Genomic DNA, 19,750 nt, shown 5'->3' on the forward strand with positions numbered 1-19,750 from the left:
ATTTGCAGCTTAGTCATGTGAAACATATAAGAGCATTGTTGAACTAAACAAGAAGGAAGCTAAGTGCTAATCATTAGGACAACAGGTGCTGTAGTCTGATTATGAAATGTCCTGACACCCTGAAGTTGGTGACACTATTGGTCTAGAGACCTTTTCACCTTATCTTCTCCACCTGGGCCCCACCTTGCCTTTGGTTGACCTTGAGTTGAGCCACTTTGCCCTACAACACCATCCCTCACCCTCCCTGTCATCATGGCCTGTCTTATACATTGGTTCAGAAGCAACAAAACCAAGTGACCATGGACTGAAACTTTGAAATAGTGAACCAAAAATAAACCCTTCCTTCATTATCTCAAGTATGTTGTCACAGTGACGAAAAGCTAGCTGACGCAGTAGAAGAAAGTATTCCAAAGATGGACTGGGCTGCCACCCTTTCCATAAGGAAGTTCAGGTTAGGGTCCTGAGAGCTGTCTTCACCATGTAACCCCAGAACCAGGATTCCAGCAAAGGCCTAAAGCACCCAAGTGCAGTGCAGGCCACAACTCTGAAGAGCCCAGCCATAGCAAGTTCTGCAGGTGTGCAGAATGTAAGCACTACGACTGCTTCCACCTAAATTCCAAAGAAAAACTACTTGAGAGCCCAGGCAGGACAGGACTACTACAGAGTCTGCATGAGTGCAACACCTACCAGACCTCCGGAAGAGGGATCCGTTCTAGGACCCCAGCATCCAACACCCAAGCAACAGTAGACTGAAAGCAGTTGTGTCTCCATCTGGAGGTGGGGCTGCCTGAGGAGGTGGGGCTGCCTGACACTGGCCCTTACCCTGGGTTTCTACGTAATTATTTAGGAGCGTTTAAAAGACTTCCCTGATGAGTTCTGGGCTTGCTTTCTTATCTGTATCTCCCTTACAATGAGAATTCTGCCTTTAAGACTTACCTCACCATTTTATCTTGCAAGTGGAGAACTTGTTATGAGTTAACTGGCTCTGAGCTGGAGGAGTTAAAGCTTTCCGACTACTCAGATGGGATGACTTTGCTTGTATGTATAAGGGGCAATAATGAGCAGGCAGGTGTAGAATGCTCTGACCTGAATATGGTTTGTCTTCTCACTTCCCAAAGCTCATGTTGAGGCTTAATTCCTTAAGGCAGAGCATTCAGAGGTAGGGGCCTAGTGGGAGGCGTCTGGGCTCCAAGGAGGGGACTGGGATGCTAATAAATATTTAGTACCATCTGCAGGAGCTCACATTCTCACTTAACGAGATTCGTTATTACTGGAACTGGTTACTACGAAGCAAGTTCAGCTTCCTCAGTGGTCCTGTACCCACATTCCCTTCTGTTTTTCCTCCATGCATGAAGTAGTATGACAGCCTAACAGAACCTAGGCAGATCAATCTATGAAATCTTGGCCTTTCTAGCCTCCAGAAATGTGAATTAAGTAAACCCCCTTTTTAATCAATTCTGTAGTCTTGGGTATTGTTATAGTGAGAATGAGCTAAGACAATGTTTTAATCATATTCAAGTGGAAGCTTTTTCTAGCAGGGTATATGGGTGCTCAATGCATTTCAAACCTTCTTACATACTTACCACCTCGTTTGACTTAGTGTTGAATGAGCACTAAAGTATTTAAGAAAATGTTGGAGAAAATATGGAGAATGAGCAGAGAGCAATTATAAGAAGAAAAGAAAATTGCATATAAATCTAATTTGATCCTATTTATTGCTTATTTGTGCTGGGCTAGTTTTGTGTCAACTTGACACAAGCTAGCTAGAGTTAACTGAAAGAATGGAATCTCAATTAAGAAATGTAGTGCATTTTCTTAATTAGTAATTGATAGGGGAGGGCCCAGCCCATTGTGGATGGTCCTGGGTTCTAAAAACAAGCAGGCTGAGCAAGTCATGTGCAGCAAGCGGGTAAGCCTCTGGGATCCTGCCCTGTTTGAGTTCCTGTCCTGACTTCCTTCAGCAATGTGGAAGTGTAAGCCAAACAAACCCTTTTCTTCCCAATTTCCTTTTGATCATGGTGTTTCACCACAGCAATAGTAACCCTAAAACCTTCACTGACCAAACATGACAGCACTGAGCTTATATACAAGTAACTCACTGTATTAGCTACCTTGCTGAAGTTGGTTAGAGTTTGACTTGATGATTAATACACTAAATATTCCACCCATTTAAAGTAAAAGTAAAGTTTCCCCATCAGCATTTTCATACACACAATTTTTAAGGAATAATAACTCATTAACCTCCACAATGGATCATGCCTATGCAACTGCCTAAAAATGGGGTCCTCATACGTTATCTACTGAGAAACAACATTTTCACATATACTAAACTAAACATTCTCAGATGAAATATTACAAAGTCAGAATTCAAAGACTGTGTGCGTTTGTAAGGGCCAAAGGCTAACCACTAATATCATTCCCCAGGAGCTGTCCACCTTCTTTTGTGATAGGGTCTCTTAGTGGCCTGGAACTCATAAGGTAGTTGGCTGGCCAGTAGGCTCAGGGTCTCTCTGTCTCTGTTCTCCCCAGTGCTAGGTTTACAAGTGAGGACCACAATGCCCAGCTCTCAAGTTTTACATGAGTTCTAGGGCTGGAACTAAGGTCCTCGTGCTTGTACCAGCTCAGCAATATCTCCCTAGACCAAAATTCAAGTATAAGACAAAAAGGAAGGCAGGCAGGCAAGTTCATAATTTAACCCAAGGGAAAAGTAAATTCCACAAGTTTAAATACCAAGATAATTTATAACGATATGATTGGTTAAGTAAATATATAATATTCTGAAATCATAGCCTTTATTTCAATTGTCATTTTATGTTCAACTGTTTAAAAATCTCGATACAGTAATGCTCTTTTGTCATAGAAAAAATAAACAGTTTAGAGTTCAACTTTCAAATATCTGCCAATAAGAGCAGGCATTATAGCACATGCCTTTATTTCCAGCACTCAGGAGGCAAAGCGTGGTCGACAAAGCAAGTTCTCAGCTAGCCAGGAATATATATAAGACCCTATCTCAAAAGCAAAAAACCCAATAAAATCTGTCAGTAAATATTAATACAGATGAGTTCTTAAGAAAAAACTAAATGAACAGTTAAGAGTATCTGCTCCAATTCAAGTCACTTTTGACTCAGTGAGTAAAAATAAATACATGAATTTCAAGGCTTTCTAATCTTAAAAAAATCAATATGGTTACTTCAGACAGGTATTAGTGATCCTTAACTTGTAAAAGTTGATATACTTACCAAACTGTCAAAAACAAGTTTCGAATGTTGACAACTGCCTTTTGGTCTCTGAGAACAAAACTCTATTATATGTTTCCTGTTTTACAGCTGAATTCACAGCAGCTGTGAGGCTAAGAAATGCCAGCAACCAATTAGGCGAGCACAAACCTTGTCTAGCATGTAAAGTATAATTTGCTTGCAAATGCAGGAGACAAGAGCCAAAATAAATCAATCAAGAATACTGACAAAATTTCATTATGAGCATTCAAAAAAGTAGAAAAGTTACTATATGGCAGCTATATGTATTTTATTTTAAAAAGAACAAACACGGAAAAAAAATCAATTCTGATTCAAGCAGCTTTTAAAGAGGTTATAGCTGTTTATTACACATGTACAAACTCAATGTTTTTGTGGGTAATTATTCAAATTATAGGGTTGGGGCATACTCGAGTATACAAATGACAAATCTTCCCCAAAAGTGAACAATATTTTATTAGTAATTCTTAATATGTTTCTATAAAACTTTCTCTTTTCTCATTTATTATCACCTTAATATTTAAATAAGATAAAATTTGTACAAAATACATTCAAAATGTACAAGTTAATAAATGATTAATAAAATAAAATTAGTAAAATAGAATTATAAAATTGTTTATAACGTTGATTTCCAAACTCTTTGGAGTTGTTAAATTCTAGCAATTGTACTTTGAGGTATGATAATTTTAAAATAATAAAAATGATTTATAATTTTAAAATATAATTTAAAATTGTACACATGCTTAAAAAACAATCATGGGAGATTCACATATATACAGCTATATAATAAAAAATACAAAAAATATACCTTGTGTTACAATAAATTTAAATATAAGATTCTTGGACCAGCAAGACATGCTGATGACCAGAGTGATGACCAGAGTTCAAGCTCCACGTCCTACACAGTGGAAACAACTCCTACAAGTTGTCCTCTGACCTCCGCGCGCGCGCACACGCGCACACACACACACACAAAAATGTAATTTTAAAAATTTTAACTTCTCTAGTTTGTCGATTCTTAATAAAACCATGAGTAATTTCAAATTTTCAGTAAGAATATGACTATATAATTTGAAGTTTTGGTGTTTTGTTGCATAGACCTTTAAAACTAAGCTAGTAAGACTTGTTATATTATTGCCTTCTGTGCCCAGGCAGGAGAAAAGAAAAGCATGCATAAATATCCATTCTCAGAACAAAGAAGTAACTTTTATTATAAAGCGTTAATTCTGTAACTACAATTTAGAATTAAGTGCCTATTGTGTGATATTTTGATCGTGTTCTGACAATAAAGCTTGCTTGGAGTCAGAGAGTGGACTTAGCCACTAGCTGACCAAAATTAACCAGAGAGGTTTTGGAAGACTGAGGACAGATAGAACAGGAAATAGTAAGGCAGGGCAGAGAGGAATCTGGCTCTCTGTTTGGAGGATGGAACAGAGCAGGTAGACGGGACCAGTGGCTTCTCTGCTTCTCTGATCTTTCAGGCTCTTACCCCAATATCTGACTCCTTAATTTTTATTGATAAAGAATAATTAGAGTAACGCTTCAAGTGCCTGGCTATTTCCAGAGGGAATGTTACTCAGCAGTTAGTAAACAGTTATCTGAAAGAACATTCTTCGAAGCGGAGTCTCTACCACAAAGACTCCTGATATAGTATCTTAGAACCCACTGACCTCAACACTGTACCACTTTGTAGTGTGTGACTTATTAAACACTGTCTTATGTCTTTTTCCCTTACTATTTTTTGCTATAGTCAAGGCTGCTTGAGTATGAAATCTTCCTGCCATAGCCTCCTGAGTGTTGGGATGACAAGTACTTACTAGCAAGTCTGGTTTCTCATATTACATGTGATATTGATTCTAATCAAGTTTATATTTAGTTACATATAAATTCAAATACTTGAGTGTATCTTTTCGAGTCATAGCAAAATATTTTATGTTGATTAGATTTTTTTTCTTTTTGATCTAAAGGAGGTCTGTCTCAAGACTTTTTTAAAGAGAGATGAAATTCCTTTCTTCAAATGATTCTAAAAAGTACGTCCCTTTGGGAATATAATGATAACCCATTGCTAGTAAAGTTCAATACAATAATGTATTATCATTATCAATATAATAGGATAATGTTGAAGAAAGAAATTACTAAATAATATCTTAGAACAGAAAGACTAAAAACACCGAGGATGCCACAAAAGCATTATTTAGGAAATGAAAGATATTAAGTACACAGTAATAGTCAGTCATACATTGCATCCTGATTCATTGCCTAACAACTGTTTATGCTCTAACAGTAAATACAGATTGTTCCTGAGAGGGAAAAAAAGGCCAGAAAGGAATCGGCTGAATTTGCAGAGATTATACAGGCACAGATGAGTAGGCCGGTCCAGCATAAGTCTACTTCTCAAACTGATATCTAGGTTTTGCTAACTAATCTAAGCAGTGAAGAGAAACCTTACTCAGAACTACTATAAGCATTACATCATCAACAGCTTTGCTGGAGCAAGGCACCATTACAGAAGGGCAAAATAACATGTCAGCTGCCACTGGTAACTGTACTGTTGCTATTTAATAAATCCCTAGGGAACTGAACTTTGCCAAACATAGAGTTCTTTCTATTTTGGTTCATTACACTTATGTTACTGTTGTTGCCAAATTTAAAAGCTCTAGCATGGTCTTTCTTAGGCTTTATACATAAACCTGACATTTTGATACCAGGGGAAAAGGAAACACAATGTAGCTTAGATTTTCATGAAGAAAAGGTAACTTTAAAATGAGATACAGTTTTACCCATACTAGATACAAATTATTTTCTTCCAATCTTTTTTCAGCAGCAGTCCACTGTTTTGAGAAGGGATATAAAAACTAACTGCTCAGTTCCTCTGGGGTGACACAGAAGGTGTTTCCTGTTTGTTGTTCTGGGATAACTGAACTACGCTCTAGAGTAGAAGAAATATTTGGAAGAGTTCATTGTAAAGCCCTTTAGAAGATATTAAATCGCTGAGGTTCCCTAATGCTTTGCATCATTTGGAGTTGGTAAGTGAATATTTAAAAGTACCAAAATTCAATTGTAAAGAGACTATAAAAGCTCAAATTCTAAAATGATTATGATTACAGCTGAAACAATAAAAAACAACTGTGTTTTAAAGCCCTGAAATGTTCACTTAATGTGCTGACAAGGAAGCATGACCACCTCAGCTCCACTTCCAGAACGCTCCTCAAAGTGGAAGGAGAGAACTTACTCCACAAGGTTGTCCTCTGGCCTCTACAGGAATGCTCTAGCACACATTCAACCATACACACAATACGTAAACATTGTCAATTACTTCACAAAGCTTCCAAACTAAGTAAGGATTATTAACTAAGTAAATCTAAACACTTGGGAACTCCGTTAAGGAAAAACATTTGTTCTCTAGAATACCACAATTTTACACACCAATGTTGCTAAAACACATTCTGCTGAAGAGCCGCCTTTGCAGATGTTCTGCTGAATATACCAAGCAATGACTTAAATTCTTACTCGAAAGAAATTCCACTCAAGAACTAGCTACACAGAGGTATCTTCTCTTGTGCTTAAACACATCCTAACATGAAAATAACACTCACTATAAAGTTACTACTTCCTCAATTTCTCATCACAATCTCTTCTACACCATCAATGGAATCCTGTGATAGTATGGCTAGGCAATTTTCTCAAATTTCTTTTTTCAAAGTCTGGCCAAATCGAGACAAGAGCCATTGCTTCAAGTTGTTAAATAGTTAAGGTAAAATATATAATACAAAGTTGTGCACATCTAAAGCAAAAGATATACAAAGAACAGTGGACTCATAGAAGTTCAGTGTGGACAGAAAGGCTAAAAGTCAAGCTACTGAGTTTCATTTTATACATATTAAATTTGGGATTATCTATCTAGTAGGGACATCAAGTAAGCTGTCTGATTCTGAGGCAGCCCAGCTGAAGAAAAAAGCTTCTCAACATACCACAGTTTCTCACCAGTAAAGATAATGTCCTACTGAAGATGAAAACTGGCTCTCAGGAGAAGATCTATCAGATATTACAACAGTTTGGGGTATCCCAAAGGCCACACACATAAAGAGTTGCACAGACAACAGATCTGTAGTATTAAAATTTCACTAGGAAGGAGTGACAAGGAAAAAAAGGCAAAAAGACTCTTTGGATAGAATAAAATAATAATACAACACTTGTAAAAAAAACAAAACAAAACAAAACTGACCCAGATAGCATTTAAAAGCTAAATGTGATCACAGAGAGTGATTACAGAAGTGCTAGGTTTCAATTTGTCTAGGGAAGGCAACAATGGTAGCAGTACAGGTGTGATCGAGAAGTTGCCAGAGACAAAGAAGACCCAGAACAGTCTTAGAGCACAATTGAAGAAGTAAGAGCCTAGAAATAAAAGCCAGATGAGCAGTCTGACAAGGACGTAGGTACTCTGCAGACAGCAAGGTACATTCTTGCTTTATGGAAGGCAAATAGGTAAGTTCTAGCAAACTAAAAGGAAACAGTTCTTTGACCACTGATTCTATCAAGAATTCTAATCCTTACTGATTTTATTTTATTTTTTATTAAAAAAAGAAAGGGCCAGCACAATATTTAGTAATCTATTAGATAACATATAAACATTTTTATGTCTGGAACCATCCTGCCTATGCTAAAGAGAATTCAGTTTACCTATATAGAGAGAACTATGTGAGAAACACTTCAGGGTTAGGACCAATACCCAAGGTACCTATACCAATACCCAAGGTTATCTATTCTCTCAGAGAATAGATAAAGCACCCTTAAACTGGGAAAGAAAGATAAGGGGCGTAGCAGGCAAACAGGAAACTCTACTTAATTTAAATAATGGCTCTTAAATGCCTAAGAATAGGTAAGGTTAAAAGCAATGTATCACTCAAAATACAACTCCAACTGAAAGAACAGAGAGAATACCTACTGTTTGGGGGGGGGGGGGTTATGTATGGGGAAAAAGAGCATCAACAATCCACGTGTAACCCCAAAACAACAGGTTTATAAAACTGAAGACCATGGAAGCTGGACAGAGCCCTGAACTGACGAATTATATCAGCACTCTGACCAAGCTGTAATTGAACACATTTTTGTGACAATAGCTCTCACTGCCCATCTAGCAAACATCTTTCATACGCTAGAGTATCTTCCTGTCTAAACCTTTGAATCTTATGAGCAAGAAGGCCTAAAGGGCACTGACTAGAGATTAGCACTACATTTGGAAGAAAGTATAGAGCTATGTAACATTTAAATGAGCACAATAGCTCTTCAGTATTTTGTTGTTGACATGATAACCTTTTCTAAAAGCCCTTTCCTTCATTCAAAGCATTCAGCAAATACTAGTCGGGTTAACTGAAAACAAAAACAAACAAACAAAATCCACCACCCTACCACCAAGGGCAAGGCAAACTAAACCTTAAGAAGGAAAATGCAAGTATTACATATAATTAATAATTGGACTTGTGATGCTTAACACAGCCATAGTATGTAAAGAACTCTTAAAAGGAATTAAACTGTAGGATTTTAGAGGAAATCCAATTGTTAAGCTTCTATGTATTAATCTATAGATGGCCTTGGACAAGTCAATTTCTTTATTAAAACAGTACAAACAATTTTGACCAATAGCAGTATTTCATCAAATAGCTATCTGTGACTAAATTACAAGATTTATCTCTAGTGAACTAGAAGTCCCTAATTTTTCTCATTTCCTAAACAAAATACATATAAATCATTATATTCATTTCTCTTTAGTGCCCCACAGTAATTATAGGCCTGTTACTTGTACAATTATTACTTCCCACACCAAACCAAAACTCCACATAACTTTAAAGTTGTTTGCAAACTAAACTTAAACAGGAAATAGATTTCATGTGCTCACATCTTAGAGCAGAAATCTGCTACTGTTCAACCAGTTTATATTCAATACTGGCCAATCTCAAGGATGATGGTGCTTCAAGATGCAATGCTTGGGCATTCATCATAACATCTGAACTATAAACTCACTATGTCCACAGGCTGAAATAAAGAATGTATTTCAGTTGTCAAATATATCTGAATCCTTCTCATTGTACCACATAGCTCATTTAAAATTTTCTTTGTTAGCAAACTCAACTAAGTGTGATTTAAAAAAAAAAATCTGGTGCTGAGGTATAGCTCAGTTGATAGAATAACTGCCTAGCATGTAGAAAACCCAGATAAGTAATGGCCTAGCATGTGCAAAGCCTTGGGTTCAATCCTCAGAACTGAATAAATAGGGTGTAGTAGCACAAACCTATAATCCCAATGCTGGGGACAGGGAGGCAGGAGGATCTTCAATTCAAGGTCATCCTCCATTATATAGTGAGTCCAAGTAAAGCCAGCCTACTATACATGAGATTCTGTCTTAAAAAATAAAAAAACTAAAAAAACAGAGGGTGGAGAGATGGCTCAGTGGTTAAGAGCACTGGCGGCTCATCCAGAGATCCTGAGTTCAATGGTGGCTCACAACCATCTATAGTAAGTAGGATCTAATGCCCTCTTCTGGTGTAAAGTCACACATGCAGATAAGAGTACTCATACATTAAATATAAATAAATAGATCTTAAAAATACATAAATAAGCAGCAAACCTGAATTCCATGGTTTAATTAATCTCCATTCTTGAGTATTATAGATTACAATTAACTTATTTTCAAAGGAGGCCGAGACAAAGTTTGTACATCCCTTCCCCTTTTGAAGTTCACAGAAAGTTCACAAAGATTCTGTATGCTTCTGTGGTGTTTTGAATAGGTATAGCCCCCATTGACTCATGTGTTTGAATGCTTGGTCTAATGGGAGTGGCATTATTAGGAGGTGTGGCCTTCTTGAAGGAAGTGTCACCTTGAGGGTGGGCTTTGAGGTCTCCTATTATCAAGCTACACCCAGTGTGCTTTCTGTTGCCTGTGAATTAAGATGTAGAATTCTCAGCTCCTTCTCCAGCACCATGTCTGCCTGCATGCTGCCATGCTTCCCACTATGACAATAATGAACTAAATCTCTGAAACTGAAAGCCAGTTTCAATTAAATGTTTTCCTTCATAAATAAAAATTGCCGTGGTCATGGGGGTCTCTTCACAAAAATAGAATCCCTAACTAAAACAGCCTCCCTCACCCATATGCCCTCCATTATCAATATCCTGCACCAGGTACATTTGTTACAATTAATCTACAACCACACATCATTATCCATTATCTAGCTTATAGTAGGACTTAGTCCTAGTAATACAACTTCTATAGATAAAAGAATATGTCCATTATTTTATCCAGAATAATTTCACTACTAAGAATAATAATTTCACTGCCCCCAAATCCTCTTATTCATCTATCCCTTGCTAAGTCCTTTCAAATAGCCATTAAGACATCCTAAACACTGTGAAAAGGTATTCTGAATCTTAGGGAAGAATAGACTAGGCAAATGCCAGTGTAGGGAAACATAGGTCAAAAATAAGGAAGAAAAGGCAAAGGAGGGCAGCCAGGGTGTGGGAGCAGAGGACAGGGGACTTCAACCAGAGCCTGCAAGTGCTAAGTAGTAAATGAGCCACACCCCCAGGCCCATTTCAAGAATCAAAATATTTTATCTTTTAGTGACTAGAGAGATGGTTTAGCAGTTAAGAGCACTGGCTGCTCTTGCAGAGGTCCTGGGTTCAATTTCCAGAACCCACATGACAGCACACAACTATCTGTAACTGTAGTTCCATGGGATCCTATGTCCTCCTCTGGTGTGCAGACATACAAAATACCCATACACATAAAATAAATAAATTAAACAATATTTTATTTTTTTAGGGAGAAAAAAACCCAAGTTTTTTGCTGTAATTCTTCCTTTACATTCCATTCCACTCTAGGAATTCTGACAGTCTTGGCTCAGTCTTAAAACAAAGCAATTTGTTAAAAAGCTTAAGTAAATTCTTATTGCATGTAAACATTTACTGGAAGTGCCCCACACCTTAAACTCATTTACTTTTAAGATATCAATGGCAAAAAAAACAAAAACAAACAAACAAAAAACAACCAAAATTGCTCTCTCTGATGTTACAATGTACCCAGGCTTTCTAGTACTCCACATTGTATTCATGAATAGGATTAGCTTGATTAAACAGAACTAAAGAGATTTTTATAAGCTACACTTCTGAGTGTGACGTTCCTCCCCAGTGACAACCAAGATCCTTCTTGCCATGTTTTCGGCTCATCTGCTTCTCAATGCACCTTCCTAGACTGCTGCAATCTCACCCAAGCTAATTCTCATTTTCTGTAGTTCTGTCTCTCTAATCTACCACTAATCACTGGCTAACTCCTATTACGGCTTTCAGGAGATTAAGCCCTATGGTAGTTTCCAAGTGTCCTAGAAACTAATTCCAAGATGCTTACCTTACTTTGTTTCCAAGTCTTTAACAAGGTGCTCTAGGGCTCCCCTCCCCCGCTTCTTTGTGTTCTTCATCTCTCACCCTTCCAGCCCCGTCTGCAATTCCTTTCATCAACAGCCCTGTGTTTCCAGCTCAGGAACTTTTCCATATTGTGCCATAAGCCCCGAATGCTGCCTCCTCCACTATTTACACTTTACCTTCCATGAACTCTACCATGTCTTGTTCATCAGAAAATCCAACTTTTTTTAAAAAATAAAGGGTCACAATCCTGGCCCACAATAGAATCTGTGAGGCTCAGTTCCTCTTCTGTGAAGTAGGGAAGACACCGTCTGTCTTACAGGCTGTCGTGAAAATCCAATACTGTATGGCACACATTTAGCAAATGACAGGAATGCTAAATCTCTTCAGATACCAAAAGTAACAAGTCACTTTATAAAACTCTGTCATAGGGTCCCACTTTATAGCCTGGCTAATCTCCCATTTGCGAAGATCCTCCTTCTTGGATCAATTTTTTAAAAAAAAGAAATTAAACAGCAGTGTGGAAGACAGAAGCTAATAGGTTTGTTCAGCAAGAATTATGATCACTCAACAAACGTAACCATACACATATTTCTTCTTGATCCTATCTTTAAAAATAATTTTACATAGATGGAACTTTAAGAATTAGTGCCATAACCTACAAAATGGAGTAAGTCTTTGAAAGTAGATAAAATATAACAGGGAAGTACTTGGCAACACTGTGAAGGGAGTCTATGCTCAAATCACACTGAAGTAAGGTAAGAGCAGCTGGCAGAATGCTCTACCTATTTCCATAGTCTGTGTCTATAAGGATTCTGACTCAGGTTCCCTAAAGAAAAACCAGGTGTCAGGAGCTGATGGTCTGCCAGAAACTTCAAACTGGAATACATTACACGTCTTGAAATGATAACAAAGATTCAAAATTAGAAAAAAATAGTAGACCACTAGTGGCAAGTAATGCCAATTCATCTAACTCACAAGGGCTATCAGAATGACAGTGCTATATTAAACTGAATATGGGCTCTTGAGGAAAACAGCATGAACACAGGGAGTGTACCTGGAGCCTAACTCTAAAAAAGTACAGATGTACACAGAGAATAGCATGTGTCCATTAGTACTAGCCACACTAGAAAATGACTGATTTCTTTGTTAGGACTTTATTCATTCCATTTCCACACATAACAATGTAGGATATGGAATAATTTAATGAAATCTGCCACTAAAAACACAGAAATGAGATATTTCATTATTTTTGATATACCACAATCATTTAAGGTCTATATTTCAAAATACTTCACACTCTAGTAAGTGTTTGAATTTGCAAGTTTTATTATAAGGAGTAAAGAGAAAAATATCAAAAATAAGAAAGGCCTAAGCAAGCTGAACACGGTCCTGCAAATGTTCTACCACTGAGAGACACTCTCAGCCCCGGAAATAGGAATTTTACTTTAAACAAATCAACAGTGCTTATGACCGAACCCAGCATCTTGCACTCTACCACTGAAATGACTTTTAAGAAAGACATTTGCTCCAGGCAACGGTGGTGCACACCTTTAATCCCAGCACTTGGGAGGCAGAGCCAGGTGGATCTCTGTGAGTTCAAGGCCAGCCTAGTCTACTGAGTGAGATCCAGAACTGGCACCAAAACTACACAAAGAAACCCTGTCTCGAAACCCACCCCCCCAAAAAAGAAAGACATTAGCTTCTTCATTTTACTCTTTCAATACAACAAAAAACTAACACAATTAACCAACAATAGGGTAAAATACCATTTCATTGTTTTCACTAGATAAGATCCCATTGCCCATGTATTTGAAATTACTTTGCTCTCTATGTTATCTATGTGACACAGCATTCACAGCATCCATAAATCCCTAAGTACTTGAAGGTTTAGTATGAGAAAACACTAATGTCTATTTTTAAAAGAGATTCTTTTTTTAAACTTACGTTTGTGTGTAAATTATAAGGGTGTTTACCCTGCATGTATGTCCGTGCCCAAATGCACTCCTGGTGCCTTTGGAAGCCAGAAGAGGGTGTTGCATCCCCTGGAACTGACTACAGCCTGTTATGAGCTGCCAAGTGGGTGCTAGGAGTTGAACCCAAGTCCTCTAAAAGAGCAGCCAGTGCTCTTCCCTTCTTATGTCTACTTCAGTTTTGCACGAAACACACTTAGTGTCTCTGATTGGAAGTGTTCATTTACACACACATAATGAAATATATTGAGGGTATGACCATATCCTCAAGTTCATTTGATACACATAAACTGAGACTAATTTTGATTTTTTAAGTGTGCCTGTGTTTTGACTGCAACTCCTCATGTAAGACCAGGCATCAATTTTCAGCTTGTGGCATCGTATCAAGTAATCCAAGTTTCAGATTTGTAGTTTCAGACTGCAGATTTTCATATTAGAGATATTCCACTTGTAGTACTATTACTTTAGGTTTAAAAAAAAAAAAAAAGAAGCTGGCATGTGACAGAAAGAAAAACAACTTTGTTCCACACGTGGACCACAAGACTTAGTTTTATCCAGAGTTTAAAGTGTATGTCTATCCTTTAAGCTAGGAATTTGCTTTGACCTAAAAAAAGCAAGTATCTTGAGCAATTACTTTAGGTTACAAGCAGAGGATATGAAATCAGAAAGTGGCTCAATTCAAGAACTGAGCTTTGCACAAGATTAATGTAATTTTGTTGCTGCTGTTTTGTGTTTTGAGACAGGGCCTCACCATGTAGCCTAGCCTGGCCTCAAACTTGTGGAGATTCTCCTGCCTCAGCTTCCCTCTGGAGTGCTGCATTCTACAGATTATAAGCCAACAACCACTACAACCAGCTGGTCAATATAATATTAACCACAAGTATACTTGTGGCTAGAAAGAATATATCTTGAGTGCCTTCTCCTGCTCGGAGTTTCCACACTAGTTTGCTTTTCTGTGGTTCAGAAAGCACAAGTTTAACTGGCTCTCTCCTGCTTCCTCCAAAATGAAAAAGTATATACATATGACAATGCAAGTTAATATACAACCTTTCCCTATAAGTCTGCCATAGAATGGAGTAGCTAAACAAATATACAGATTCCTAGCTTTTTGTGATACTGGTGGAAGCAAAATTGAAGAAGCCTTCAATTGTTAACTCTTTACCTTTATAAATGGTAAAATGTTAGAATTTGATTTCACTAATTTGACAAATGTAAGCTATGTTACAAAGTGATAGTTTTCTAAGCTCCTTTGATGGTAGTGGAGGAAATTCTATTACAGGGGCTTGTGTGTCTCAAAAAAAATTAATATTCACAAAGTATATAACTTCCTATCATCAATAACATTTGCTAGCATTCAGTAGTCACTAATTAGCATCTTACCAAGCTATGTCCTTTCTGAACCATGTAAGCTCAGCAAATTCTGATTCTGCACCCATAAAATGATGCATCTGCTGTCTTCCCACTCTGCTTATTACTTCATCTAGCCCCTGTGAGAACCCAATTAGAGAATATGTTTAGAAGCAACTGGAAAACTATGCCTAATAAATAGGACACCAAAGCAGTACCATCTTAGTCACCTGCAAGAGGAAATTACCAATCTACAAAAACACCCATTCTATCCTATTCCCACAACAGTCACATAATTACTGTTGTATTCTTATATTGCCTGTTTTTAATTATGTACATTGTGACTCTATTCATCAGAAGCCCATAAAATGGTATGTAAGGATGAACTAGTACAATAATAAATGGCAAAGCATGTAAAGAATGGGTCATTTAAAAATCTTTGTGAGACTGTCTGCCCTAAGCTCCAGCATTCCTGATGGCCCTCTGAAATCCCCATCTCCTCTGCTTTTCAGATGCTTTAATGAAGACACTGTTTTCTCAATGTTTAATCAAGAAACAGGAATATTTTTCTCCCACAACTTTGGGCTTGTGACACTCCTAGTAACTATTATTTATCACAATGTGACTCTAACGATGCTCTGTGGTGCTCTTCCCATGAGTGAGACACAATTTCTACCTACTGACCAGGCTGCAGAAAGCGGTATGTGTAGTTCCGAAGGAGCAGAGAATTCCTCCCTTTGTGTTATAACTCTTGGTAGTCGGGTTTCTACGCTATGCAAAGCAGGTTCTTAACCTGCCACTGACAAGCTATATCTTTTACAGAGGCTACTCCTGTTGAACCACGACTCAGTTTCCACTTAGACAAAATGAGAATTAAATAATCTTCCAAGATTTTTAGTGGACATTAAAAAAAAATCCCACTAGATGACACATCAGCTAAAAGACCAACGCAACCTCAGCTGCACTTGGAGAATAAATATTTACTATTTCTCAGCCATGCCCCAGTCCCCTAAAGGGTAACAGGTCACTGTTACCACAGAATTTTTGTTTCAATAGTGCAGTTTAAACAATATTTTTTCCCAATACAGGCTATCTAGCTATGCGTCTGCATAACTGTAGTTTTTAGAGTCATGGAATTCTAAAATGGACCTGAATCAAGTAATAGTAAAAACATAAGAAAGAAAATGTAGGTGTCTATTTTAGAAACGATTCCAATTTCATACCAGTTTACCTGTGATTGAAAGCAATCTCTAGAGTCTAGGCCAAATTCCCGCCATATCTAACCTTAGAATATTGGAGGGGTTGAGGGAAAGCATAATAAAACCAAACAACCAAAACCCGAGCCTGATTAGATTACTCAGCTTCAATCATCTCTGAGGACCCTGAACTAAGAGGCCACGAGGGAAGGGGAGTCACAGGATGAAGGAGGGAGTACAGAAATGAGCACAGGTACAGGGTTTTATTTCCTGACCAAATTCCAGTTGACTGGCTAATCAAAATAATGCAAGGACTGGTTCTCTCCTCCCATGATGAATGTTCTGGAGACTGAACTCAGGTCATCAAGCTGAACCTTTTCACCAGCCCTAACACAGTGTTTGAAAACAAAACTCCAATAATGAGCAACGCATTCAACTGGGACCCACATGGGTGTGTGGGTGATACACAGATGTATTCAAGCAATTCCTGAGGCCGTTAAGTATCTTAATCCTGTAACATCCTGGCTCTGGTTGAAATGAGTGTGGGTATCTTCACATGCCTCCACTGCACTCTCCATGATCAGTTACTTCAGCCATGAATTCTGAAAACAGTAAGCTGTACAGTTCTAAGTATCAATGCTTAAGGAAATATGCTGTCTCATGAATGAGATGACTTAGGATGACTTGGGAATTCAGAAGCCCACTGCTAATCTTGTTTTAACCAGCAGTGAGGATTTAATTGGGACTGGAATTTTTGCAGGATCTTCGAACACAGGAATAGGCCCATTGTGCTTTATGATTTGGCCTTTGGAATCTTAATATATGACCATCTTGACAGGAAAAGTTTGTCAGGACAAAGATCATACATGCAGCGCAGTATTGCCCCATTAGGCTGAAGTGGCCCTTCTTTACTATCAGTGTTTATTCAACCACAAGGCTTATTTTTATTTATTTATTTATTTATTTACACATACAATGACCACTGGTATTTTATCCAATCACTAATCTGTTATAGAAGGAAGGAAGCAAAAACAGCCCCCTTAAAGTGACAAGAGAGAAAGCTTGGGGGAATCTTCTAGACATGAAATTCAACTGTGAAAACACTCTGAAAGCTAATTATTTCCTTTAAAGGTTATCCACTTTTCAGGACTGAAGCTGTAGCTCAATTGGTGATGCTTGATCCCCCAGAACCTCATAAATTGGCACTCAGAAGGTGGAGGCAGGAGGTGGTCAAGGTCCTCAGCTATGAAACAAGTTCAAGGCCAGCCTAAGATTATAAGATCTCCAAAAATAAGAGATTTTAAATGTTTTTTAAAAGTTACCTACCTTTACCCTTTTGCATCCAAGGCATGTAAGTATTTACAACCCATAGGTTAGGACAGTATACACACACTGTACTGACAGCCACTATTTCTTCTGAGAAGCCACTTTTGAAAATGTTGTCTAGGTTACTCTAACTTGGAATACATTGTGTGTCAATTTCTGATATAGGCTAAAGCTAAAGGTGGAAGGAACATTATAAGCCTATGTCCTAGAATCACCAAAGAACCAAAATTACTTAAGTCCAATATACTTAAAATAAAAAAAAAAAAAAACAGCATCTCCGAAAAATTGTAACAGAAACTTCTGGATTGTCATGCCATTTCTGTGAAGATTTCAGTTAACAGCCACAGTTAAGACTTGCAAGACTGTAAAGAAATTTTTATTATACTTCCAAGTTTTAAATTAACACATAAATCCTACATTTGTTGATATACAGCCCATCAAAAAATAAAATGGCATGGAACAGCATAATGATTACAAGAAAGGTAATCTGTAGAGAAATAATAAAGCAAACCCCAATCCAAGTAAAGGAAATATCTCTTCCCATTTGGTAACTTCTAAAGCACCACAAGTCGCAATTTATTTTCTCATACATAAAACAATGATGCTTCCAGTTACCACAAATTATCTCAATTGCTAAGAGAGGAAAAATCACTAGCCATATAGGGTCTTCCAGTTCATCGTAAGTAAGAGGAAAACCAATCTACTCACGTCTACTGACATAACTTGGTCGAATTTGGTAGAAACCAAGAAGTGGGTGTCCTATTCCTGCCCTTATTAACTAGGGTAAAGGATGGTGGATAGGCCAGAAGTAAGTAAAAAGAACTGGTCATAGAGGAGATGCAGTCCAGAATCGACTCATAATTCTAGCTAATTCGTTTCTCAGTATCCGAACTAAGGAAAATAATTTCATTCATCCCCTTGTACTATTTCCTTTACAACATAAATGATTTCCACTTTACACTTGGAAGTCAGTGATATAAAACACTCCCCCCCCCCCCGAAACATCTATAAGCCTACGGGTCTTTTTAAAAAAAAAATGAATTAAACATGTATCTTCACCTCGCCTTACACTCTTCTCAGTTACCTCCCGAGGGTGTGAACATATCAACATCCGGTCGCCCACCCCCACCCTCTCCCGTAGTGCCTCGAGTGGACTGCGTCCACCCTCCTCTCTCCATCCTCTCCTTCCCTTTCAGGATCATCACCTTGGCCAAGCCTTTATCGAGCGAGTGTTTCTTTCCGTGGCTCCCCCACCCCTTTTCATGGCCGAGTGCAGCATTCTCTGCACCCTTCTCCCAGCAAAGGGACGAGCAAAAAAAAAAAGCAAGCAAGCAGTATGCTTGGAGAGGCCAGGCAGAGAGGCCTGACAACCGGAGAGCAGTTTAAAAACAACCGGATGGCTTGCCCATCGGCCTCTGGCTGGCAGGCGGGTCTCTCGGTGCTCAAAGCCCCGTCTTCGCGCTCCCACCCTCGCCACGCCACGGATGCAGAGACCGGTAAAAGGCAAGAGCCGGGGGTGGGGGGGTGGGAGCGCGAGGCACGGTCAGCCGTAACGGAGTCCCCGGGGAGGACCGTGAACCCGGGAGCCACCCCCGCCCGGCCCCTTCGCGGCGGCGCGGCCAGCCCTGCGGCCGGGGGCCCTCCCCGCACTGCAGCGGCGCCCGGGCGGACCCCACGGCCGCCTCACCCACCCGCACAACGCTGCACACAAAAGCGCCGGGCCGCCGCCTTCCCGCCCCCACAGCCCGCGGAGCAATCCAAGGGCCGGCCGGCCCCGGCGCCGCTCACCATCGCTGCGCTTGATTTCCACGTAAATCCCGATCTGGATCTTGCCGAAGTTGGCCGTTGCCATCACCTCATCCGGAGCGGCGGCGGCGGCGGCGGCGACGGGCGGGTGGAACAGGCGGGGAGGGGGCGGGGTGGCGGCGGGAGGGGCGGCGGTGGCCCGCGGCCGCGCCGGCCCGGGAGGCAGCGTGGACGCGAGCGGGGGCCGCGGCGGAGCGGCGGCGGACGAGCGGGCGGAGGCCCCGGGCCTGCGGGCGAGCGAGCGAGCGGGCGGGCGGGCGGCAGGGATGCGCACGCCGGGCGTCGGGGGTGAAGCGAGGGCCGCAGCCGTAAGGCGGCGCGGGGGAGAGTGGGAGGGCTCTCGCCGCCCGCCCGGACCGACGCTCGGGGGGGGGGGGGGGGGGGGGGGAGAGGCGGGGCGCCGCGCGCCTGCGCACACGCGGGCCGCCCGCGT

General features: G+C 39.6%; 1 protein-coding gene across 4 annotated transcripts in view; it reads right to left on the minus strand.

Annotated features, from left to right (window-relative positions):
• Positions 1 to 19,433, minus strand: part of Kif2a (kinesin family member 2A) — a 58,230-nt gene extending 38,797 nt beyond the window's left edge. For all 4 annotated transcript variants that reach the window (XM_052743247.1, XM_052743245.1, XM_052743246.1 and 1 more), the window contains exon 1: positions 19,300 to 19,433. In XM_052743247.1, coding sequence (XP_052599207.1) covers positions 19,300 to 19,363 — 64 coding nt within the window. In that variant the 5' untranslated portion in view covers positions 19,364 to 19,433. The remainder of the gene's footprint in view (positions 1 to 19,299) is intronic.
• Positions 19,434 to 19,750: the final 317 nt, after the last annotated feature.

This window comes from Peromyscus californicus, unplaced genomic scaffold, assembly GCF_007827085.1.
Source record: "Peromyscus californicus insignis strain IS unplaced genomic scaffold, ASM782708v3 Scaffold_18__1_contigs__length_77618521, whole genome shotgun sequence".
In the NCBI taxonomy this organism is placed as follows: Eukaryota; Metazoa; Chordata; class Mammalia; order Rodentia; family Cricetidae; genus Peromyscus; species Peromyscus californicus.